This window comes from Ammospiza caudacuta, chromosome 1 (genome assembly GCF_027887145.1).
Source record: "Ammospiza caudacuta isolate bAmmCau1 chromosome 1, bAmmCau1.pri, whole genome shotgun sequence".
Taxonomy (NCBI): domain Eukaryota; kingdom Metazoa; phylum Chordata; class Aves; order Passeriformes; family Passerellidae; genus Ammospiza; species Ammospiza caudacuta.
This window is the reverse complement of record NC_080593.1, coordinates 50,472,699-50,493,960: the sequence shown is the minus strand read 5'-3', so window position 1 is coordinate 50,493,960 and position 21,262 is coordinate 50,472,699. Positions and strand designations below refer to the sequence as shown.

Genomic DNA, 21,262 nt, shown 5'->3' with positions numbered 1-21,262 from the left:
TCCCTCAGTCTCATGTAGCTCCTTCACACAATTATGCATAGCTTTTTCTTAACTTTAAGACTATATAATTTCTGTGTGGGATTTCTGACACTTTGTCTAGTGTATCAGACAGCTGGCAGACTGCCAAGCTTGTAAATTCTTCTGGCATTCGTTGACAGACCAGTATTGTAGCTGTTTCATAAGCAGTGATTTGAATATTAATGCTGCTACCTAATGTCAAGAGAAGGTGCTAATACTAAAAAGAGAGTCTTTTCCACCCTCTGGAAAAACTTTATTTTTTACACAAGTACTATTCTTAACCAGGCACATAGAGATGGTGTAAATTAGGGGGAAAATGGAATGGAGAAGGAAGCTTTTAGATACTTGAGCACTTCATGTGACTGCTTTCTTTTTCCTTTCCTCAGGCAGAAACACACTTACTTCCTGTGTAAGAGATTCTTCTAGATTACAGTCAGGTTATTACAGCTATTAAAGGGTTTTTTAGATTTAAACTCTCCAATCTGACCCACTTCTTCTCCCCAGTCCAAGTCTTTCTCTTTTTTTTCTCCTTTTTTGTATCTGTCATAAGTTTGCAGGTTTGTTTGGTATTCATGCTCATTGGGGTGGACTTTCTTCTTTTGGGAGGGAAGGGAGGGATGTTTCTTTCACATATTCCCTCTGGGTCCATTGTCAGTGATTAGCTATATACAGCCAGGCTTTGACCAGCATTAACTCCACTGTTCCTTTGAGAGCACCAAAGCACTTCATCTTCTACATTAATTATAAAAGGAAGTATTTGTAACTCTTCCTTAACAGGTGAAATGTAAGCACTGCTCATAAAATTTTCATGGAAGTGATAGCTTAGGCCAGCATGACTCTTGTCTGGAGTCATAGTGGGACTCAGTGTCAAACAGATGTTGCTACCAGGAATTAAAAGATAGATGAGTTTAGGTCTTTGATGGATGAGGGTGCTCTAATGTGCTGCAAATCAATTGGAAATCTGGCAGAGAAAATGTTCAAAATACTAATTCTGAGATCCAACTTGCTGAAGTTCAATTGCAGATAAAATCAAAAAGTGATGCTAAATGTCTGTCCTCCTTTTTAAATTAATAAAATTCTGTAGTTCACAAGTACCAGATATTAGTATTATTATGAAGTGTCTTGCCTTACCACTACTCTGTACAATTACTTTGCTTGTGTGCCAAAGAAGGTATGAAAGAATCATACAAAGAGGAAAGCAAGGGATAATCCCCTAACCCATCCCAACAGGCAGTGCAGGAATGTTTTCCCTGTTTTGTATTTCATCCAGGACTGACTGGGGGAGTTCGAGCTGCAAGGATGGGTCTCCTAACAAGGCACAAGTTTTTCAGTCCCTTTGCTAGGAAGATTGCCTGTCAAGACCAAAAAAAACAAAAGACTATTGTACATCTATTTTAGTGTAAGCCATTGGTAAAACTCCATTTCCACCTCTCCTTAAGAGTATGGGCAGCAAAGCTCACCTGCAGAAGGAAGTTAAAGGGCTGGTAACACAGAAATTCACAAATAGCTATCTTTGCTGATTAGGTTGTCTGCTGTCTAGTGTTGAGAGTCTTTATTGTCCTAGTTCATTGACCAGGGAGCTTTCACTTCATTTTCTCCCAGCACTGCCATTGTTCATTGTTAGCATTTCCATTGTTCATTCTAAAATTGATGCTTTTTTTACAGTAACATCCAACAACACTTTTCTTCTCTAATCTCCACTTACCTTCCCACTGTCCCAGGCATTTGCATGCAGAAGGGTGTTCAGAGGACAATGTTTCTATTAAACCATCATTTAAGAGGATTTTTTAAATTTATATTCATTTTATATTGGAATAAAAAGACAGGACTGGGGAGCCTTCACACTAGAAATTTAAACCCATAGGTTTTGTGTTTTCCATTATCTCTGTGCATGTATCTCTCTCAGCAGAACTCACCAGAAGCTGACATAAAAACCACTTGAGATTCAACAAAAGGGAAAACAAAATGAAACTTTTCAAAATATTTTTGATCTAACTGAACATACCTGACAAAACTTAGTATAAGTAATTGGTCCAAATAGTATTAATGAACTGGAGGATTTTTTCCTTTCTGTCCCCCCCAGTCAAGATGATTGTAAAAGACTGAAGAAATTAGTGAATTTTTGTTCCAACATGGAGATTTTCATGTTCCAAATAATTAACATTATTGGCAACAGAGAGAAGAAGATGACATTTTTTTAATTAAAAGCCCCAATTTTCCCTCTAAGCTGCACGTCTGTTCTGGTAGTTACAGAATTGCTAAGTGGGTGTATTTTTTCCAATATCCTGTAACTTGTGCTAAAAAAAAAAATTAAGTCAGTGACTGTGAAGATTTCTATTTCCATAAATTCAGGAAAGTGGTTCATAGTGAGGACATACATGTAACCCTCTAACACTACACTTGAGGCCTGACTAAAAATTCAAGGAGTGACGATTGACCCCACATAGTGTGCTAGAGCAAAACTGACCTTTTGCAAACAGCATGGTTAATAATATCTTTTAGATATTTTTGGGGGGGTAAGTGTTAGGTTGGGTTTTTTTAAACTTGGAGGTGTTTAATATTAAAAATCTCTTCAGCCAAGTTCTTGGTGTTAACACTTAACCTGGTGTTCTTAGGACTTCAAGTAAAGTATGTTAACAGAGTTTAACATTAAACAGTCCTCCCTCAAAATCTGCTCTCAAATGCCTAGAAAAGCAGGAGTAGGGGTAGTTTTCCTCCTTTCTGAGTTTTCAGCTTAGAAAAATAGGAAAAAAATAAATGTATTGATTTAAAAGATAAAAATATATGAACTTTGAATACAAGGTAAGACACAAAATAATGTGCATTAAAAGAGACAGGTTTTTTCATGCTGCTTCAGATTTTTTTTTTTTTTTTTTTGCTGAATTGCTGCAGTTTATGTGTCATGAGAGCTCTTCACAGAGCCAAACTCAGGAGGAGAGAAGTGGATGGGATGGGCACAGGTAGTGGGATGAGCACAAATGTGCACTCTATGGGTTGTGCTGTTCACCTTTGATGTAGGACTGTGTAATGGCGTTGTTTACTCCTGCCCCATCATTTCTGTGCTTGTGTTTAGAGTTTCACTTGTGATCCAGTCCCTTCAGGAAGGGGAATGGGGCTGTGACTGCAGAATAATTTCTACTATCAAGAGTCAGGCAATTAGGTTCTGTACTCAGAGTCTGTAATAAGGAGAGCTCTGTAATTTCCAGCCACAGCAAGCAGTACAGTCTCACCTGACCAGCAGAGTTGACATAATTTATAGAATGACACCAGAGAGCTTGCTTTTATTTTTCTCTGTGCTGTGGTCCTATGGAGAACCAGATTAGTGAATGGATCTATTGTCCAACACTTTCTCAAAATCCTAACATGTAAGTGAGCGTTTGCTGTCATTGCAAAGTCAATTCTTGGATGCTTGGCTGCAAAATAGAATTAGGGAAGATGGAGTTATAGTTCACATCTTTTATTTTATCTTACTGTTTTGCTTCTAATCAGTGCCTTGATTGATGTGGGTTTCATATACCTTGTGATCATTAGATCTGGTGGTTCTGGTTGCTTCTCCAGTTCATATTTATGTGAAAACCCAACTGGTTTTAGTAATGGACAAACACCTCTCAAGATTGTGTACATCTGCAAAGATGAAAGGTCAAAGAAGTCTTGCAGCACATAAGATCTAGTCTGAACAAGCTCACTTTCCAGCATTTCACATTTCATTGATTGTTTTAGACCTGTGATAACTCTCACACTTCCTTTTGTGGAGCAAATCTAAACTGTATCTTCCTTTGTAGTGCAGTATATTTTACCCAAGACTTGCCCACTCAGAAAAAAAGTTCAGTTAAAAAAATTGCTTTCAATGACTTATGTATAACTAGTCCTATTAATATATCTCAAAACAAAATTTGCCTTTTTAGTGTGTACTTCTTGATACTGCTCTTTACCTGAAAATGCCCACCTCACTTTGGTTTTGGGTTTCCCCTTGCCTTTACAGAACAGCCTTTTGCTCATTTCTCAGCCCACACTCACCTTCTGGGCTACTTTACCAAGGTAATTTTTTTATCTCAATTTTGTGAATTTGCAAAAGGCTTTTATGTGGAACCATTGTAAACCATTTCCCTCTGAAAATGGCAGATGCAGAATCATGCCTGTCATAATGAAGCAGAATTAATTCACTCAGCTAAACCAAGCACATCTGTCATCTTTAACATCTAATCCTAATCGTGCTCTGTTTATCCAGTCCCATCTTCCCTCTCCATTCATTGAGGGCTGCTGTTTTGCATCTGACTGTGGCAATGACCATGCTGGGCATGCTGCAGGATGTTAGGTCTCCTACTGCATTTTTGTGGTCATCTAAAGCTTCAAATGTCATTAAAATGATGGCCAGAATATGGAATTTGCCTGCAGTCAGTCTTTAATCACCCTTTTAGGTGCTGCAAAGTTTCTTCAACCTCATTTAGCCTAATAACAGAAAGTTGAAAAGTGCAGAACATAAGTACATACTCTGTAGGTTTACTCTGTGCTTATTGGAAGCATTGAAACAGCAACCTATGTAAGAAAGAGAAAGCAAAGTCTGCTGTGTCCTTTTACATAAGTTAGCTTCAGGATGGTGCTGTTTGAAGCAAACCTGCTGGGGAAAGGCAGCATAGAGCAGCAATGCAAAGAGCAGCATCTGCCAGCTTGGATCCTGGAAGGGAAGCAGACAAAGTGATGTTCCTAAGCCACAGAGGAGCTGAGCATTTCCTGGTACAGAGCAATCTGTCCCTGCAGTAGCTGCAGGTTTTAGGAAAAGGTCTTTGGTGTGCTGTGACAGCAAACTGATGGCTCTGTGCCACAGCTGCGTGAGCAGAGGATTTCAGGCAGCTGGCAGGACATTTCTTGGGTCAATATTTAGCTTCTCAGGATAGATTTTCTGTTTCCCAGGATAGATTAAAAAGTTCTTTGCTCCGTTCTTTGTGTTTTGAATCACACACATGAGACCATGGCTACTTGGAGAAACCTAGGGAAGATTTGTTTTAGGAATTACTCTTTACAGCCTATGAGCAGCACTTTATATAGTTTTCTGTGCTTTTACCAGAGGATCAGAATTACTGCTGTCCCTTTGTCAGCATGCTCATGTATTCTTTCCTCTTTCAGTTCCTGAATTCCAACAGCAATGGAAGAAAAACTCATTTTAGTTGTCTTTTTTTATTAATATTGCCAAGGAATGTGACTGTAGTAAGGTCAGAGAGGATTCCCCGTGTGTTTGAATGATGTAACTCCTGTCTGAAATACCTGCACTTGGTACCTGTTAAGCTCATCTTGGAGGGTCAAGGACCCTCATATGTTCTTTTCTGCCTGATTGCTGTGGCAGGAATTGCTCATTTGTGGTTCTTAGACCTCTGACCTACAGCTCTTTCTGATCTTTTGAGAAGCTACTGAAGAATTTCAAGGGAATGTCCTATTAAAAAAGGAAACTAATTAGTTGTTTTCTTTCTTCCTTATCCATCTATAATATTTCAATTAAAAAAATTGTATGGATATTTTTGCAGCAAAATATATTCTATAACCTCACATTTGGATGAGATTTTAGATACTTTTCAGTCAAAAAAATCCCCATAATACACAAGCAGGTGTCTTGGTGGCACAAGAATAATAGAATAGCAATTAATGAATTACAGTGATAATATCTGCCAACACTACTGCAAGTGCTTTAAAAAAAGATTCATGAAAGTCTAAGCTCCTTTTTTTTCCTGCAGCACACCTGGTGCTCCAGCAGCTGCAGCAGGGCACAATTTTGCCAATCTGATGATGATATCTTGCTGAACTAGTGTCCCCTGCTCTGAGACACATGTTCTTGTTCCCTCCTTGTCAGAGGTGAGGGTCTCAGAGTGAATCACAGGTGCTTGTTGAGCCCGTGGACAGCTCCTCCTGAGTGTGTAAGATGTCTGGGTGCCATGGAGAGCAGCTGTGTGTGGAGGCATTGGGTCCAGGCCCAGCAGCAGCTCTCAGACAAGGTCAAGGATGGAGCTCCACATCCTGCATCATGTCCTGCCTTATCCTGCAGTGTGCTTCAGTGCCTCTTGAACACCACAGACTGTGCTCTTCCATCTGCCAGGAATCCCTTGTAGCATAGCCAGTGTGATGTGGCAGCTCAAGAGGGATCATGCTGCCATGGACAGCAGCTTTCCTCTTTCTTCACACTTCACTAGTGCCATTGTCTTTGAAATAACCTTTGAAAAGAAGATAAAATATAATATTCAATTGTAAGGAAAGGAAGAACTGTGACCATTGTAGATTTTCAGTTTTCTTGTGTGAGGACACAGGAGACCAACTCTAATGCAAATACTAGGACTTGTTAACAGCCTGTGGTTCTGCTCAGATGACAAGGGGCCTCCTTTTGGGTTGGAATGGCAGAGAGGAATTCCTTGGGATTTGGCAAACTGATGCTTTCCCCACAGTATTATTTGGCTTTAGGATTTTCCTTGACATGCAGGGAGGGCAGGTTTAAAAGTAGGATTTCCCACTGCCAGCCCTTCCCTTTTAGCACTTCAAGGGTATGTTTATAGATCCTGTGCCAAAATGTCTTCATTAATGGTCCTGGCACAGCTCTTTCAAGCTGTTCCACTGATATGGAACCAGGTATTTATTTATCTTCTACAATTTATAGCTTGATTCATTTCAGAGGGATGCAGATGAAGGTTTTCAGGAGCCAGAGCACCAACAAATGTCAAAGGCACAAGTGCTCCTGGCAAAAACTGCTGGCCAGAGCCCCTCTGCTGAGCTCTGAGAAGCACACTCCTGTTTGTCCCCCAGGCAGCCAGCCAAAATCCAGCTGCTGAACACACAGCTGGTTCAACTCTCTCCCAGGGTAGGCGCACAGAGGGCTACTCTAGCCCCAAAGCTCTTTTCAGGCCATGTAGCAAGCTGAAACCATTCATTCTTTTGTGCAGCTGCTTTACAATACAAAAGGAACTTTATTATGGGTTTTAGCCCATGGTAACAGAAAGACAGTTGAATTCCCTCAGCCAGTTTTTGGTATACTGAATGCATCACTGGTCTGTAAAGGCAACTGATTATTTTCATACAGTATCACCTAGTCCATCAAGCAAAGAAAATACAGTGGGGTTTAAAGGCTGTTCTAATAAGCTGTTCATATCCTTGGTTATTTTAACTTTCTCCAGTTAACACACTTTTAACAACATTTTCTCTATTTCAAAATCAATGTCTGAGTCCAGGGGCAAAGAAGGAAATTATTGCAACTCCTCACCCAGCTCCCTAGGCTTGCTTAGTCATTGCAGTGTCCACTTGCTATGTCTGACTGTAAAGAAAATGCTGATAAGTTTAATTGAGGAGATTGCCTCTGTGATATTTTCTGGAGGTTAAAATCAAGGCTACTATCCAAATTCATCCCATTTCATCCAGTTCTGCTGCCAGGATTTTCTCCTTTTCAGGTCACTGGCAAATGAATGCTGGCACATCTGCCTGTATGTCCTCTTCTTACCTGTGTGCTGGAGGCTCTCCTCATCCACAGCCTCCCATGCCTCAGCTCCTCCAGCTCTCAGTCTTGCTCCTGAGCTCCAAAGCAGCTCCAGCAGTGGCTCAGCTGCCATGCTGGGCTTTCTCCCACAGTGACAAAAGTGCTGGCATGTGCTCTGTGGGGTGGCTGCTCTGTGGCTCTGACCAACAGAAGCTGCAGCCCCTCTCTTACCTTGGACTGTGCAGCAGCAAAAGTGATTCAAGTTTTATCTTTCAAGGAGCTTGAATTTGTACCCAATGCTGGTTACAAAATCCTGGAAGCTTCTGAAGCCTTTAATAGGTAGCAGTGACAAAGGCAAAAATCTCTGTTATTATAAGTATGATCACACACTTTTGAAAGAGAGGGGTTTGTTTCGTTTTGTGCTTTTTTTTACCACTTAAAACTTACTGACTTTATATTAGCAAAGAACAAAACGTCTTCCTGTACCAACAGCAATCCTCACCAAGGGTATCTCCTTTATTTTAATTTTATTTTTGTTATAAGGAGCAAGGTTCTGAGGCATTAGACAATATTAAGAGAGCTTTTTGGTTTTATTCATCTATAGATAAATATCTAGTGATTGCAGTTCTCTTTAAGTTGTATCTGAGGATGTTGGATGTATTTCTGAACTTTTACAGAAGTTTCACTGCTATTTACAACTTGAACCTTTAATTCTCTATTTACAGCAAGTGCTGATTTTCCGTACAATGGTCAAGCTATAGGAGATGGAGTTAACAGAAACTCAGCCATTATTGGAGGTAAGAAAACTGTCTACTTTTCCAAGACACTTTGCAGTACATATCTCTGATGGCTGAATTGCAGTTGGTAATAAGGCTGCATATTTCCATATCCAGGTTTAGGTATGTTGCTTTAGTCTTGATTTGCTGTGTAAGCTTTCCTTTCTGATTTATATTTTTATTATTACTTATAACTTTTCCTAATACTTTGAAACTTTACAATATTGGAAGGATAGCATTGAATTCCTCAGAAAAATTCAGGCGACATTTGAACAGCCTCAGTTCATCTGCCCAATGCATCAGTTAGTGTAAAGTGGCATAACAAAACTCTGGCTGGTAACAATATTTTTTTTCTGAAAATTTTATAACATCTTCATCCTGGAAGATTCCTTTGCCTCTAGAGAAGGACTCAAACAAGAACAGTGTTGTTTTATCACATAGATGCCTATGCCTAAGGGGATAACACTCATGAGACTTCTCTATAACAGGGTTGAACCCAAAATAGACCATTGCAGGGAGAGCAATTAAGGTTAGAACTGATGATAAAGTGGGAACATCTGCAATTACGTGGAGCCAGTGCTTAGTGGGTGGTGTGAGCCAACAGTGAACCGAGCCAGTTTTCAAGGACATGTAGAGGAGCTAGGATAGGTCTTTACAGCCATTGACTGGAAAGTGAACATCAGAGATTCCACCTTCAAAGAGCTGCCCACACATCACCAACACACCCCACAGTTCTGGGAGCGCTCAGCACCCTCTGCCTCATGGTCAGCAAAGCTTAGGTCTGTAAAAAGGTTATTAATGTTGAAGCTTCTACCTATGGGATGAGAGTCACCAGCAGCCTTCAAGGAGCTGCATTCTGTATATAGTAGAAACCATATATAAATATTAGAGTAAGGGAAACCAGGCAACTGTGGTGATGCCCACGTGCCCGAGTAGCTTCAGCTCAGCTCAGAGGAGTTTTGGGGTCGTTTCTTTGTGTTAAAGCCCACAACTGGTCTCACCGGGGGCGTCTTTTCTTCCCTCCTGTGCGCAGGCGTCATCGCGGTGGTGATCTTCACCATCCTGTGCACGCTGGTGTTCCTGATCCGCTACATGTTCCGCCACAAGGGAACCTACCACACCAACGAGGCCAAAGGCGCAGAGTCCGCCGAGAGCGCCGACGCCGCCATCATGAACAACGACCCCAACTTCACGGAGACCATCGACGAGAGCAAGAAGGAATGGCTGATCTAAGCCCACGGGGATGGGGCCTGGGGTGGGATGTGAGCTGGGCCAGGGTGGGGCTGGGGTGACTCTTGCAGTGGAGAGAGAACACTCTGTGTCGGACACTTGAGCACACATAGGATAAAAAGATCAGCACAACTGGAGGAGCAAGTGACAGGAAAATACCACTGAGACTGGAGAAAAAAAAAAAAAAAGAATATCTCAAGAATTTAAGAAAAAATACTTTTTAATATTTATTTACAGCAAATTGCCCCTTCTGTATCCCAACAACCACAACAAAGAGCAGTTTTGCAGCTTCAGCACTGGTTACAATTTTCAGTAATACCTGTCTATTTCTGTGTGTGTTTAGAGATGTTCTGGATACCTGTGACAAGAAACAGGGCTGGTTTTTTATATTTTTAAAAACTGTTTAAAATGTGGGTGGCTCTGTCCTGAGAACAAGTGGCAGCCCTTTCTTCCTGACGTTGTGTTCCCTCCTGGCTGGCCACTTGCCCGCCCTCAGCCTGGCACCTTTGTGACCACGCCACCATTTATTTGGGTGACATTGATCCAGGGGGTGGGACAGGGGGTGAGGACTAATGCAAATCTCATTAACCAGTTTCTCAACATCTCATCAGCCCATGTCAGCCCTGGCAGGACCCATCTTCTTGACCCAGGCACTTCACTGATTGTGTGCAATTCTCATCAGCAATGTAAAAATACTGTTATTATGACTACTATTACTAAAGAGTTTTATCATAAAGCACAGGAGGCTTTAAAGGGTTTTTGTATTATTTTGTTGGTCTCTGAGGGAAGATGATGCTGTGTGAGTCTGTAGACCTAGTCTGTTCCTGTGTCCTTGTCTGTGGCACCAGGTCACCACCTGAGGCACGTGCCAAGTTAAACTCAGCTCTGCCTGTGGCATATTGGCATATTCTGTACATTGTAGTAGGGATATAGAGCCAGACTTTGTTTGCTTCTGTTTATTATTAATAGGCTGTCATAGAAGTATTAGTACAGCTTTACTCAGTGCATTTGAACCCATGGACTTCACACCCTTTTTTTTCCAACTTGAGAGTAGCAATTTATTCCTTAAATCCCTTGTTTCAGTCCTTTTGCAAGGAAAGCCTCTGCTGGCAGTGTTTGCACCGTCAGGAAGGTGAGGCAAAGGAGGCTTTAAAACTCTGCCCCCAGAGAATGTGAGGAACACACAGCACACAGGGGGGAGTTACTTTTCAATACAGAGATTTACCCCAACTATTTTACTGTCTTTCTAGGGCGTTTTTAAAAATAGCAAGGCCAATGCCAAGTACAGCATTGCATCCCATTTTTCCTCTCAAATCAGGAGTGTCCTAGGTGTCACCTGAACAGCAGGCAGGCAGCTGGAAGGAAAAACAAAGGGGCAGCCTGAAGACTTAATATCCTTTTGTGGCAATAATTTAACAAAGCTTTAGCTTGCCCTCTGCAGAGAAGCATGATTCTCCTATGGTCTGAATTGATAGGAATTTAAGGCCTTAGTGGACAGGTCTTGCAGTGGAACAGAATGAAGTAATGAATATACTGCAGGGCTTTGCCATGTGCTGAAAGAACCAAATCAATACCAGGAATTTCCCTTTAAAAGTATTTATTCTTCTGACAGTCCTAGATTTGCTTTGTCTTTAATATTTCTGAGTTTAGTATGCACAGATTTAATTCATTTTACTGCACAAGAAAGATTTATTTTTCACCCAAACATGCAGTATACTACACTGAGCAGTGCTGGCATTTTTGCTTTCATTATCTCTTTTGTTGCAACTTTCATTATTAAAAATGGAAAAAAAATCATATAGAGGAAAGAAAATATTGGAGTCTTACCAGACAAGAAATTGATAAGCAGAATTTGTCAGAAAGTCAGGCCAGATAGTTTGGGTTTTAAGGATGGTAGCCTAAAGTCCTGTTTTGGAGGAACATTATCATTGAACATAGATATCAAAGCAAATAAAGCCCATTAATTTCTTCCATTTATGGATTTGGAATTAGCATACAAAAAAGTTTCCAGTTTTAAAAGCAATTACTGTTTCTCAGGTAACATATATGGCAGAGAGGTTCAGGTAGGCATAAAAATTACCTCTGTTACTCTTGTGCTCTGCAGCCTTTTGCCTTGCCTCCAGCATCAACCTCTGCCTCTCTTGTCTGTAATCAAGCAGATGAGTCCTGGGTTTAATCATGGGTGTAAAATAAGTCTTCTCACCTTGGGGAATATCAGCAGGGGATGGACATACCCTGTACCACCACTCAGCAAACTACCTAGCAATCACAGATGTCTCTGTAGGATTGAAAAAGCATTATCTTTTCTCTATGATTTTATGTTTCATTTTATTTCAATGGTATTTTAGTCCACTCTGAAAAACACCCTTGCCTGCAACTTCAAGCTACCAAGAGAAGTGAACAGAGCATCATTTGCATAGATTGGCATTTGATTTGCAGAAAAAAACATTCCTAATCTGAATTTAATGTCTGTGAGGAAGATCAGACTTCTGTATCCTGAGAGACTAGAGTCTTCTGATACTTTATGTGGGAGAGACAGATTTAACAGCCACAGTGCAAATAGTGCTGAGGCCAAGTGCCTCAGCATGGCATTAGAATGGAAAGATGGCTTGGTCTCCATGTCTAACCAAGTTCTTGGCAAAGCAAGAGACAGTTGTCTCTGGTTATGGTAGTGAGGCCTGTGATATCTATTCACTGATTTTCTAAAAAAATTACCAGCTAATCTCCCAAAACCCTGGGAGATTAGGCGAGAACTTTTGGGAAATAACCTTTGATCACTGCATAAGCAATAGTTATAAATTACTCTCTTAGGTTTGAAAAACAGCTTAAATTTATGAAATCAAGTCAGGGTCATCTGCACCTCTCCAGTAACTGGACACCATGGACCTTATTCTGTGAAATGCATTAGTGTTGTGTTAAAATGCAGTCACTTTCATAACCTAGAAACCTTTAAATATTAGAATTCTTGTTTCTCCTTAAATTGGACCTTAGACATGATATTATCGACAAGCAGCTGTCTGTGTAGAGGGCTTTGGTGACTTTGGGTGAATTCCTGCCTTTCTGCTTTGTGTTTCATTTCTGAGAATGGTGTATGTTTAATTATAGGCGCTGGTGATTCAGCATCCTGGCAGTGAAGCAGGAGCAGACTCAGAGATGTAGCCTGTGTATTTTGCTAGCACTATATCTATTCTGAGAATTTCTTCCACTGCAAGCCTATCATTGAAGGCTGAAACAACACCCATAGTTTATTTCACCCACTCTTACTTGTGCCAAAAATCCACGTTGTTTAACAGGTATTGAGGGAAAATCTGTTTGAGGGGAGAGTGGATCCTGCTTTTATAAAACTCTGTACTTTCCCCAAAGAATATTAAAATAATCAGTCTTTTATCACCTGTTTTGTAGCTGTTTCACCTATTTGAATTGTGCAGAGAAATGTAGCTTCTTGTACTGGTTTGGGAACCAGAGTGTTCCAGTTGTGTTTCTAAAGGGTCATTCCTGACACCACAGACAACAACGGCAGAAATGCCACCAGCAATGGGGAGAGCAAGACTGGGCTGGAGATCAGGGCTCTCAGTGTTAGTGAAATAATGTAAACAATATTTTGGATTCTCATTCACAAGACTTGCAGACCACCAGGTAATGAGACATGGAGCTCCAAGGAGCCAAAACAATGGAAAACTTATTTTGATGTCAACCCAGCCTCAAGGAAAATCCTCAGTCCAGTCTGGCGGTTTTGAATCAGGTCTTTCACACACTGCTTATTCCGTGTTTACTGATAGAAAATTCAGATGTATGAAATAGGAATATGTATCTTTAGCTTGTACTGGAGCATTTCTGCTTTGTACTTTTTGTGTCTTAAACTTTACCTGTACCTTTTATATCTCTTCTAGCAGTTACCACTTCAAAGCTACGGCAGCATTTTAGGGTCATGCTCTAGGCAGCATGATATATGTGAGAGGATGGGCATCACAAATATTTTAGTAAGACAGCCAAAGCATTGGTGTATATGTACAAGTTTATTGTACTGGTAAGAATTCATTTTAATTAAAACAATGTCCTTTAATGGCAGATGCATCTAATTTCCAGGGTATCTTTTGAAATGCGAAGCTAAGTTCCACAAGCAATAGCTTTCAATATGGTTTATCCCATTAATGATTTTACATTCCATCAAGCATGGTAATCCTGAAAGGGTGCCATTCTTGAAAAGCAGAACCTAAATTCTGGTAATCAGATGTCATTATCCATCCCAGAGAAATTAAACAGAAATCTTGCCTTCTAACAGCAACAGCATGCAAATCGGAATGAATGAAGGGCAGTGTGTTTGTATGCATAAATATCCTCTGTGAATGTCTTTCCTTTTAACTAAAGTTCTATTAGAAACCAGATTGGGAAAAAAAGACATTTGAAATAGTTTTAGTCACCATAACAGCTGTTTCCTCATGCTTTCTATATTCTTATCATTGCCTGTATTTTTAACATCTCTAGTACCAGGAAATAATTTTGGAAAGGACAGATGTCAGAAAGGCCTCTTTAAAAAAAGACCCTTTGTACATAAATAAAGGTACTTCAGAATGCAGTTATAGATAAGAAGAGAGGGTGCTAAAACCAGGGAAGATTTATTGAAGTGCAAGTATGTTCCTCTTGCATCAGTGTTACCTGTTACAAAGTGTACATCTGTACATGTTGAGGTGGGTACAGAGTCTGAGAGCAGGGTTTGGATAGAAATTTAATGACTGCCTTTCTGCTTTTACCCTTTTGATCACTTTGCAGGTAGCAGCAAGCAGTTTGCTTTCAAACAAATTTGTTATTGTAGATTCTGTGGCGTTGCCAGCCTAACAAGGTTTACATACTACAAATGACTGAGTGTGGGTTGTTTGCCTTCCTTTTCTATCATAACTCTGTCTTTTCTTTCATGAATGAGAGCCTTTTATTGAAACCATCAAGAACAATGTATGTCCAGCTCAACAGACTTGTGTCTGTTCCTTTTAATAAACTACTTTATCAGGCTTTAAAATATTTTTATGACACGAAGCATTTTATAAAAGAACTGTGTTAAATGCACTTGAATGGGAGTGTGAAACCTAGGCAAAGAAGCATCAGTGCAACAACCACCTGAGTCAGAGGCACTGTTGCTCTGTCTAGAGCATTCATTGCCTTAACCACCCACCAAATCCCTGGATCCATCCAAGACCTTAACTTCCTTTGTGGAATATAAGAGTGGCAAAGTCCTGCTGGGCTACTGTGTTCAGAGGGAGGTCAGACCAGGTTCTGACCATTCTTTTGTGCTGACTGTTGAAACCCCTAGAAGGAGAGGCACGTTTTATGCAGGAGTATTTCTCATTTCTATAGAAAAGCTCTAGGACCAAGAGATGGGAGTGAAGGTTCAAGTTTAAAGCCTGACTGATACTTGAACATTGTGACACAAAGAGTCTTTGCTCCCTTCTGCTGCCACACATCTCACTGCAGGCATGTGGGTGTGCACCTGCACCTCCAAAACCCAAGGCTGTTCAGGATATGATGTCTGCACCACTTGGGCAATGCTGCCATGATGTGGGTGAATAAGATACCAAACTTGCTCCAAATCCATGAGTCTGCAGTGCTAGCAAAATCACTCGCTCTTGAAATTAAGTGTGATTTTTAAGATAAACTCAGGCTGTGCCCTACATTAGCAGGCACATATGGTGCCTCAAATGAGACAAGATTTGGACCTGATAATGGAAAAGCAGTTATTTAACAATCTGTAACACAGTTCTTTTAACTCTGATTTTCACATCTAAGCAGATTTTTCTTGAGGCACCATGCTCAAAACCCTTATTATGCCAACAGCTTAAGAATCAGGAAGAAAAGGGGGCAATTTGTGGCTTTTTTACACAAGAAGTCTTTTTTAAAAAGTCACTTACTTTAAAAAAAATTTGGTATCCACAGGTTCTTTCACAGAGAAGTATTTCTTTTCACTAATCTCCTATTTTCAAAATAGCATGTGAGCAAAGTTGAACAATATTTAAGCACAACCAGAACCACTTCAGGGGGTAAGATATACTTGGGAAATATACGTATAAGCAAATAACAAATTTAGTACATCCTGCTTCTTCTGTGATTCAGCAGCTTCCAATAATGTCTGTTTGTACTCCTGCTGCTGTTGTTTCCTTAAGGAAAACCATCTGGATTAAACAACAAACATAAAAGTGTGTACCTTTAGTTTTGCCATAGATTAATGTTCTCACTTGGTATGTAATAGTGTATTAAGGAAGAGCAAATTGTTATTTCCTCAGATTCCATGGCTTTGATTCTGCTGTGTCCAAGGGTCAGAGATGCACTATCATCATATCAATTGTTATAATGCAGAGGTATTTATACTGATAATATTCAACAACTAGCATTCTGAATTCTAGCACAGAGCTGCTCTAAGAAATTCTCTTTTATTGAGAAGGTGGGAAGATTACATTTTCGGACAGGTGAGAAATGTAAATAACTGGAATTCACAGACACTATAGCTGAGACCATTTAAGGGAATGTTTAGCATGCAAAAAAAGAAATTTTACTAGAAAGAGTTCCTTGCCCTCCAGTCAGCAGCTTGGAGTAGGTACAGTGCTGTGGCCAGTTATATATTGCCATGTGTTCATTGCCTTTTTGGCCAAAATATCTGAGTTCCCTCTTGCACATGCTTTGAAATAGGCTGTTGCAAGTGTACAGCTGAAGATGTCAAACAAGCTGCTCTAGGCTGCTGGTGAGAGTAAAGGGTCACAAGACCCAAGCTCTTCTACCTGCTTAGAAGACAGGTCTCAGATGTGTTGCTGCCTGTTCCTGTCTTTTGTCACCTTTCCCCATCTTATTGAACATCACAGATTGAAAGGGACCACAAAACACCTTCTAGTCCAACATTTTGTGGGCAAGGGAACCTAGATGAGATAATCTAGCATCCTGTCCAGTCATAATGATTTTTTTCCCCACTGACTCTATTTCCAGGATAGTAGGCTATCAACAGGCTCTTTAAGGCAGATAGAGTCACTGGAGCAAGGCTGCAAACTCTTGAATCAGCCAGAAAACAGTAAATTTAGATTATTTAGGTCAGGTGGAAGCAGGCTTCATTTGGGGCATTCCCAGCCTAACAGCTCTCCTTCATTTCATCATGGCTTTGGTTAGCAATGGAGCAGCTAGCCAAGTCTGTGTGGAAGTATGGAAGATAAACTTGGCTGAATAAAGACAAGGTAGCCATCCCCTGTATGCTAATGTTTGCTCTCTGAAGTGCACATTCTCATGCTTACAGTGTGTGTGTCACTGAAGGAGTCTGACCTTGCCACGGGCAATAAATCCTTCACAAGCTGAACAAATAGCCCTGCTTTGTCTTGAAAAACTCCTTTGGGCAAATGTTTAGAAATAGATCTATGGTTTGCCATCATAAAACACTGGACACAGTATCAGCAGCTAGCTGTAAGTTATTTCTGTTGTAAAATCAAGGTCTGTCTGCAGAGTTTTTGTCTTGCGCTAATGAGACCTTTATCCCTGGAGCATAAACTACTACAACAGGGCAAGGTCACAAAGAGGAAGTGCCTTTGCTGCACACTCTGAAACAAAGTGTAAAGTCCCTTTCACTGCACAGTTCCTGGTAAGAGTAAGGAGTAAGATCTGTGTAGACATCTTATGTTTCCTTTTTTCCAAACCTCTCTACCCATTACTCCAAGGAAAGAAAATTGCTGACAGTTCTGGGTTTTTTCACATCTCTCCTGTTTAGAAGTGTTCCCTCTCACTGACAAATTTACTGCCTTTTACTGTCACCTTTAAACTCCTTCCCAGTCATGCTTGCTACATTGACCAAGGTGAAGCCTTTCACTTTCCTAAAATGTAATCATTGTTGTGGAAGGGTTATGGCCACTCCATTCCTGTCATCTTTTATATTTGCAGTAGGCTTTTATCTGTTCATGGTACTCAGTGACTGAAAGTGCAAGTTTGGTTTCTGCCATCTGCGGCATTATTTTATAACTTGTTTGTATCTGTTCCAAAATCACAGCATTGCCTGGCAGAGGGAGTCTGAAAATTAGGCAGCTGCACTTCATTCCATTCAGCATGGTTACTTTCTATTGCTTGGTTCAAATTTTCCCAAGAGATATCAATAATGAAATTAATGCCTGGCAAAAGCTAGCATCTATTTTTCTTAGGGCCACAAGATGTCAGATTGAGATCTCAGCCATCAACCTCCCTTGTGCTTTTGTAGCAGCTATACTAGGCTGCTGGTAATCTCCAAAGTAGGACACCAAAAAATTATATTATAAAATCTTCTAGTGATTTTAGTCTCTTGGAGTGTTAAAGGTCCAGCTCAACAGGGCCAACAAGTCAGCACTCCTACGGGTTTCTGTTATGAACACATCCGAGAAAACTCTCAACACTGGTTATTAAATAATTTTATTTTCATTGGATCAGCATCTCTGAGGGGGAAAAGTGGTTCTGTATGTGGAACACCTGAGACACTACACTCACCCTATTGTAACTCCTGCACTGTATCTGATCTTTTGAAGCTCCAGCTGCTTAAGAGAAGGGATCAGAATCACTTGAATAAAGAAGGCTAAGGCATCACTTGGTTGCTATTAACTCTGAAGCACAGAGAACTGCCTTTCCACAGATCTGCTTTGCATGGTCAGTCTCAGTCACACATGAGCAAAGGGGAACTTTCCTCTGCTCTTCAGTGGATCAAGACTCATCAGTGGGCTGGCTGGGCAGGTATCACATAAATTATCTTCAGTCCTAATGAGCTGACTCACACATTGAGCAGCCAGAGTCCAGGGAGTTCCTCTGACACAACAGCATGATTTGGCACAATATTCCTGAGAGGCTTCAGCTCCCCAGCAATTCTGCTACCCTGTTTGACTAGTGCTAATTAAGAGAAGCCTGATGGAAATTACCTGTACTGACTTAATCCTACATGTGGATGCCAATCTTAACTAAGAGTGCTTAATTTCATGGAGATTAAATAGATTTCCCCCCCATCATGGAGTGCTTGGGCTGTGCTCAGTCTGATGCTTCTTACTGACATATATAAATAGAGATATAGAGATAAATAGATATTTTTATGGAGATGTTTTATAAGTGGCCTTTACTTTGTGCATGGTAACTATTGCCAAACTTGTTATTTAGGAGCTACAGAAATGGCTGGTTCTGCAGTTTAGAAAGCAATCAGCTGTCTCTGTTGCAAGGGACACTTTGGGTACGGGCTTGGATTTTGGTTTTTATTATTCAACTATAATTTGCATGGTTTGGATTTGGGTTTTGTCTCAGTGTTGGGTTTTTTTCTTTCCTCACTGGTTCTCTGGCAGGGATATATTGGGCTCAAGCAGGAACCTCTTTCTCAGTCTTTGAGAGAAGGTTTGAAGCCATTGGTGCCATACAACACTTCAGAAACACCTGCCTTGCACAGCCTCTGATGTTGCTCAGTGTGAGGTCCTCAAAACACAGTTTCTTTAGCAGTCTGTTGGGGGTTTCACAGCATAGTGAGGTACTCTGCTGGCTTTGCTTGACAAGATAGCAAACTAGCAACTGCTAGTTGCTGTTTTATGGGTATTGCCTTGTGAGCAGAAAAAGGGATCAGCAGAGACTAGGACAAGAATGATGGTTCAGAATTAGATTCATGTACATAGCAGTAGCAAAAGATTGTGAAAATTGCTACAGAAGCAGGTCATTTTTCTTGCTTTCTTCTTTTACTCCCTTTTTCTTTTTTTTTTTTAAGTACTGTTTGTATGCCACATCTGAGTAATTAATCTCTACCAGCCAGCCAGCTCTCAATAACCTGGGTTGTTGCTTAGGGATGGAAATGCAGTTGTCCTTTCTTACTGATCTAGTTCCTGCTGCTGTGGAGCAGTCTGTACCCAGGAAAAGACCAGGGCCATTAGCTATTGGGAAAGCAAAAGCAGCCTCTCACCCCTTCCCTCCAATCCAGGTGGAAAGCCAATCCCAGGGTTATGTGCCTACAAAGCTGGCCCAATTTCCTGTCAGGTGAACCAAGACCTTCTCTGTTTGCAGTTACTCTAGCCCACAGGTTTCTTTCTTGAGCACAATTTTCCCATGGGAGGCATAACCAGGAGATGATGGTTACCCTAACTAAACAAAAATGTGTATATTAAAAAACATCCTAATCTGAAAGTATAGTGTATCTGAGATTCCTCTGTTATAGACACTTAGTCTAAAAGATTTATGGCTACATTTGCTATGTTATGCTTGAATAAACATATAATTCATTGAAATACACAAGACTGATAAAAGTAATATGATCTCTTTAAGGAGAATAAACTGTTTGTAAATTTATAAAGAGTATAATCTGTTAGGCCTTATTTGAAGTATGTACTGTGGTTTGGTAAAAGTACAACATTAAAAGAGCCTTGCCAGATGAGGAGTGGGGTTTTTTTTTGTGTGTGTGTGTGTGTGGTTCCTTTGGAATATTTGACATCTTCATTTAACACAAAAACAAAAACAAAAAACAAAAAAAAACCCAAACCAAAATAAAATAAAATAAAAAACAATAAAATACCCAGAAAAAATACTCAGACTTTGTATAAGAGTCTGAGATAAAGTGCAGAGGGCTCTTCAGATTTCTGTGCCCAGTGACTCCATGGAGAGAACAGGTGAATCTTTACTTCTGAATAATTTGGACCCAGGTTCTTTTGGAAACAAAAGTGGTTGGTTACCCAACTGACTGGCTTGAGATTTTTTACAGATGTTTTCATAACATCAATAGAAAGAATTCAGACCAATGCACATGCATATATTGATTATTTAATGGGGCAAAGATCTAAGGAATCTTTAGGTCCCTTCAGGGCAAGAGCTGGTGTGCCACAGGCTGGACTTTTGGGGCCAGAGGTATTTTTATATGTGTAGTCATTTCTTTCAAATCTACCTGCCATGTGCTTGTGCAGAACAAGTGAGATCTCCTCACAGCTCTAGTCCTTTCAAAACTGTGAATCGCTGTGCTATTTAATTTTAAAACCCACCAGCAACTGAGCAAGAAGGGGAGTTTTTCTTTATGTCTGCTTGCTAATGAAACAACCTCACCATGACTTAAAGCGGAGATGCAAAAGAAATCTCTCCAATCTAATTTGTGTTCTGCACAGTTCCAATTATATCCCTGCACGTGCCCACAGGGATCACTGCATTTTGTAACGCTACACTGAGGACAGACTGCACATCCTTGATAGCCAGATAAATCTGCAGCCCTGTGTGATTTGACTTCTGACTGATACTTCCCATCACCACCTAACAAGATTTGTAGCTTGATCCTGCACTAGAGAATTATTTTTTTTCCGTGACTCCCTCATCTATCACTGTTCATGGAGAGTCACATTCCTTGCATGAGAGGCAGGCAGACAGACACTCTGCTTTTTCTCCCTGCTCAAAGACAGCCCCCAGCAGCATGGCTGCAGGCTGCCTGACCCTGCCAGCTCCAGCCTGAGCAGCAGCAGCAGCTTTTGGGGGACAGGGGCAGGGGGGCCTGTGTGAGGTGACCTATCCAAGGAGTTCAAAGCAGGGAGAGGCAGGACAGACCAGGGCTGGAAGGCTTGCTGGAGGAAGAGAGAGACAACAAGCTGTAGGGATGGCAGAAACAAAGACTTTTCCTAGGGCCCTGACAGAGCCTTTGTTAATTTTGCTGCAGCCCAGGAGGGGCTGGAAAGTCATTGAACTGAGAGCAAGGATGAAAGAAAGGGGCTGGCCTAGGAAGCCAAGGCAGACCAGGGAAAGACCTGCTTTGTTTCTCCTCTGAATCACCCATCAAAGCTGAGAGACTGTTTTCTCTTGCTTTTCTTTGTTT

General features: G+C 40.7%; 1 protein-coding gene across 1 annotated transcript in view; it reads left to right on the top strand.

Annotated features, from left to right (window-relative positions):
• Positions 1-19,802, top strand: part of CNTNAP2 (contactin associated protein 2) — a 1,023,368-nt gene extending 1,003,566 nt beyond the window's left edge. The window contains exons 23-24 of the mRNA XM_058800058.1: positions 8,191-8,262; positions 9,275-19,802. Of these exons, the coding sequence (XP_058656041.1) occupies positions 8,191-8,262; positions 9,275-9,474 (272 nt within the window). The 3' untranslated portion in view covers positions 9,475-19,802. The remainder of the gene's footprint in view (positions 1-8,190; positions 8,263-9,274) is intronic.
• The last annotated feature ends 1,460 nt before the right edge of the window (positions 19,803-21,262 follow it).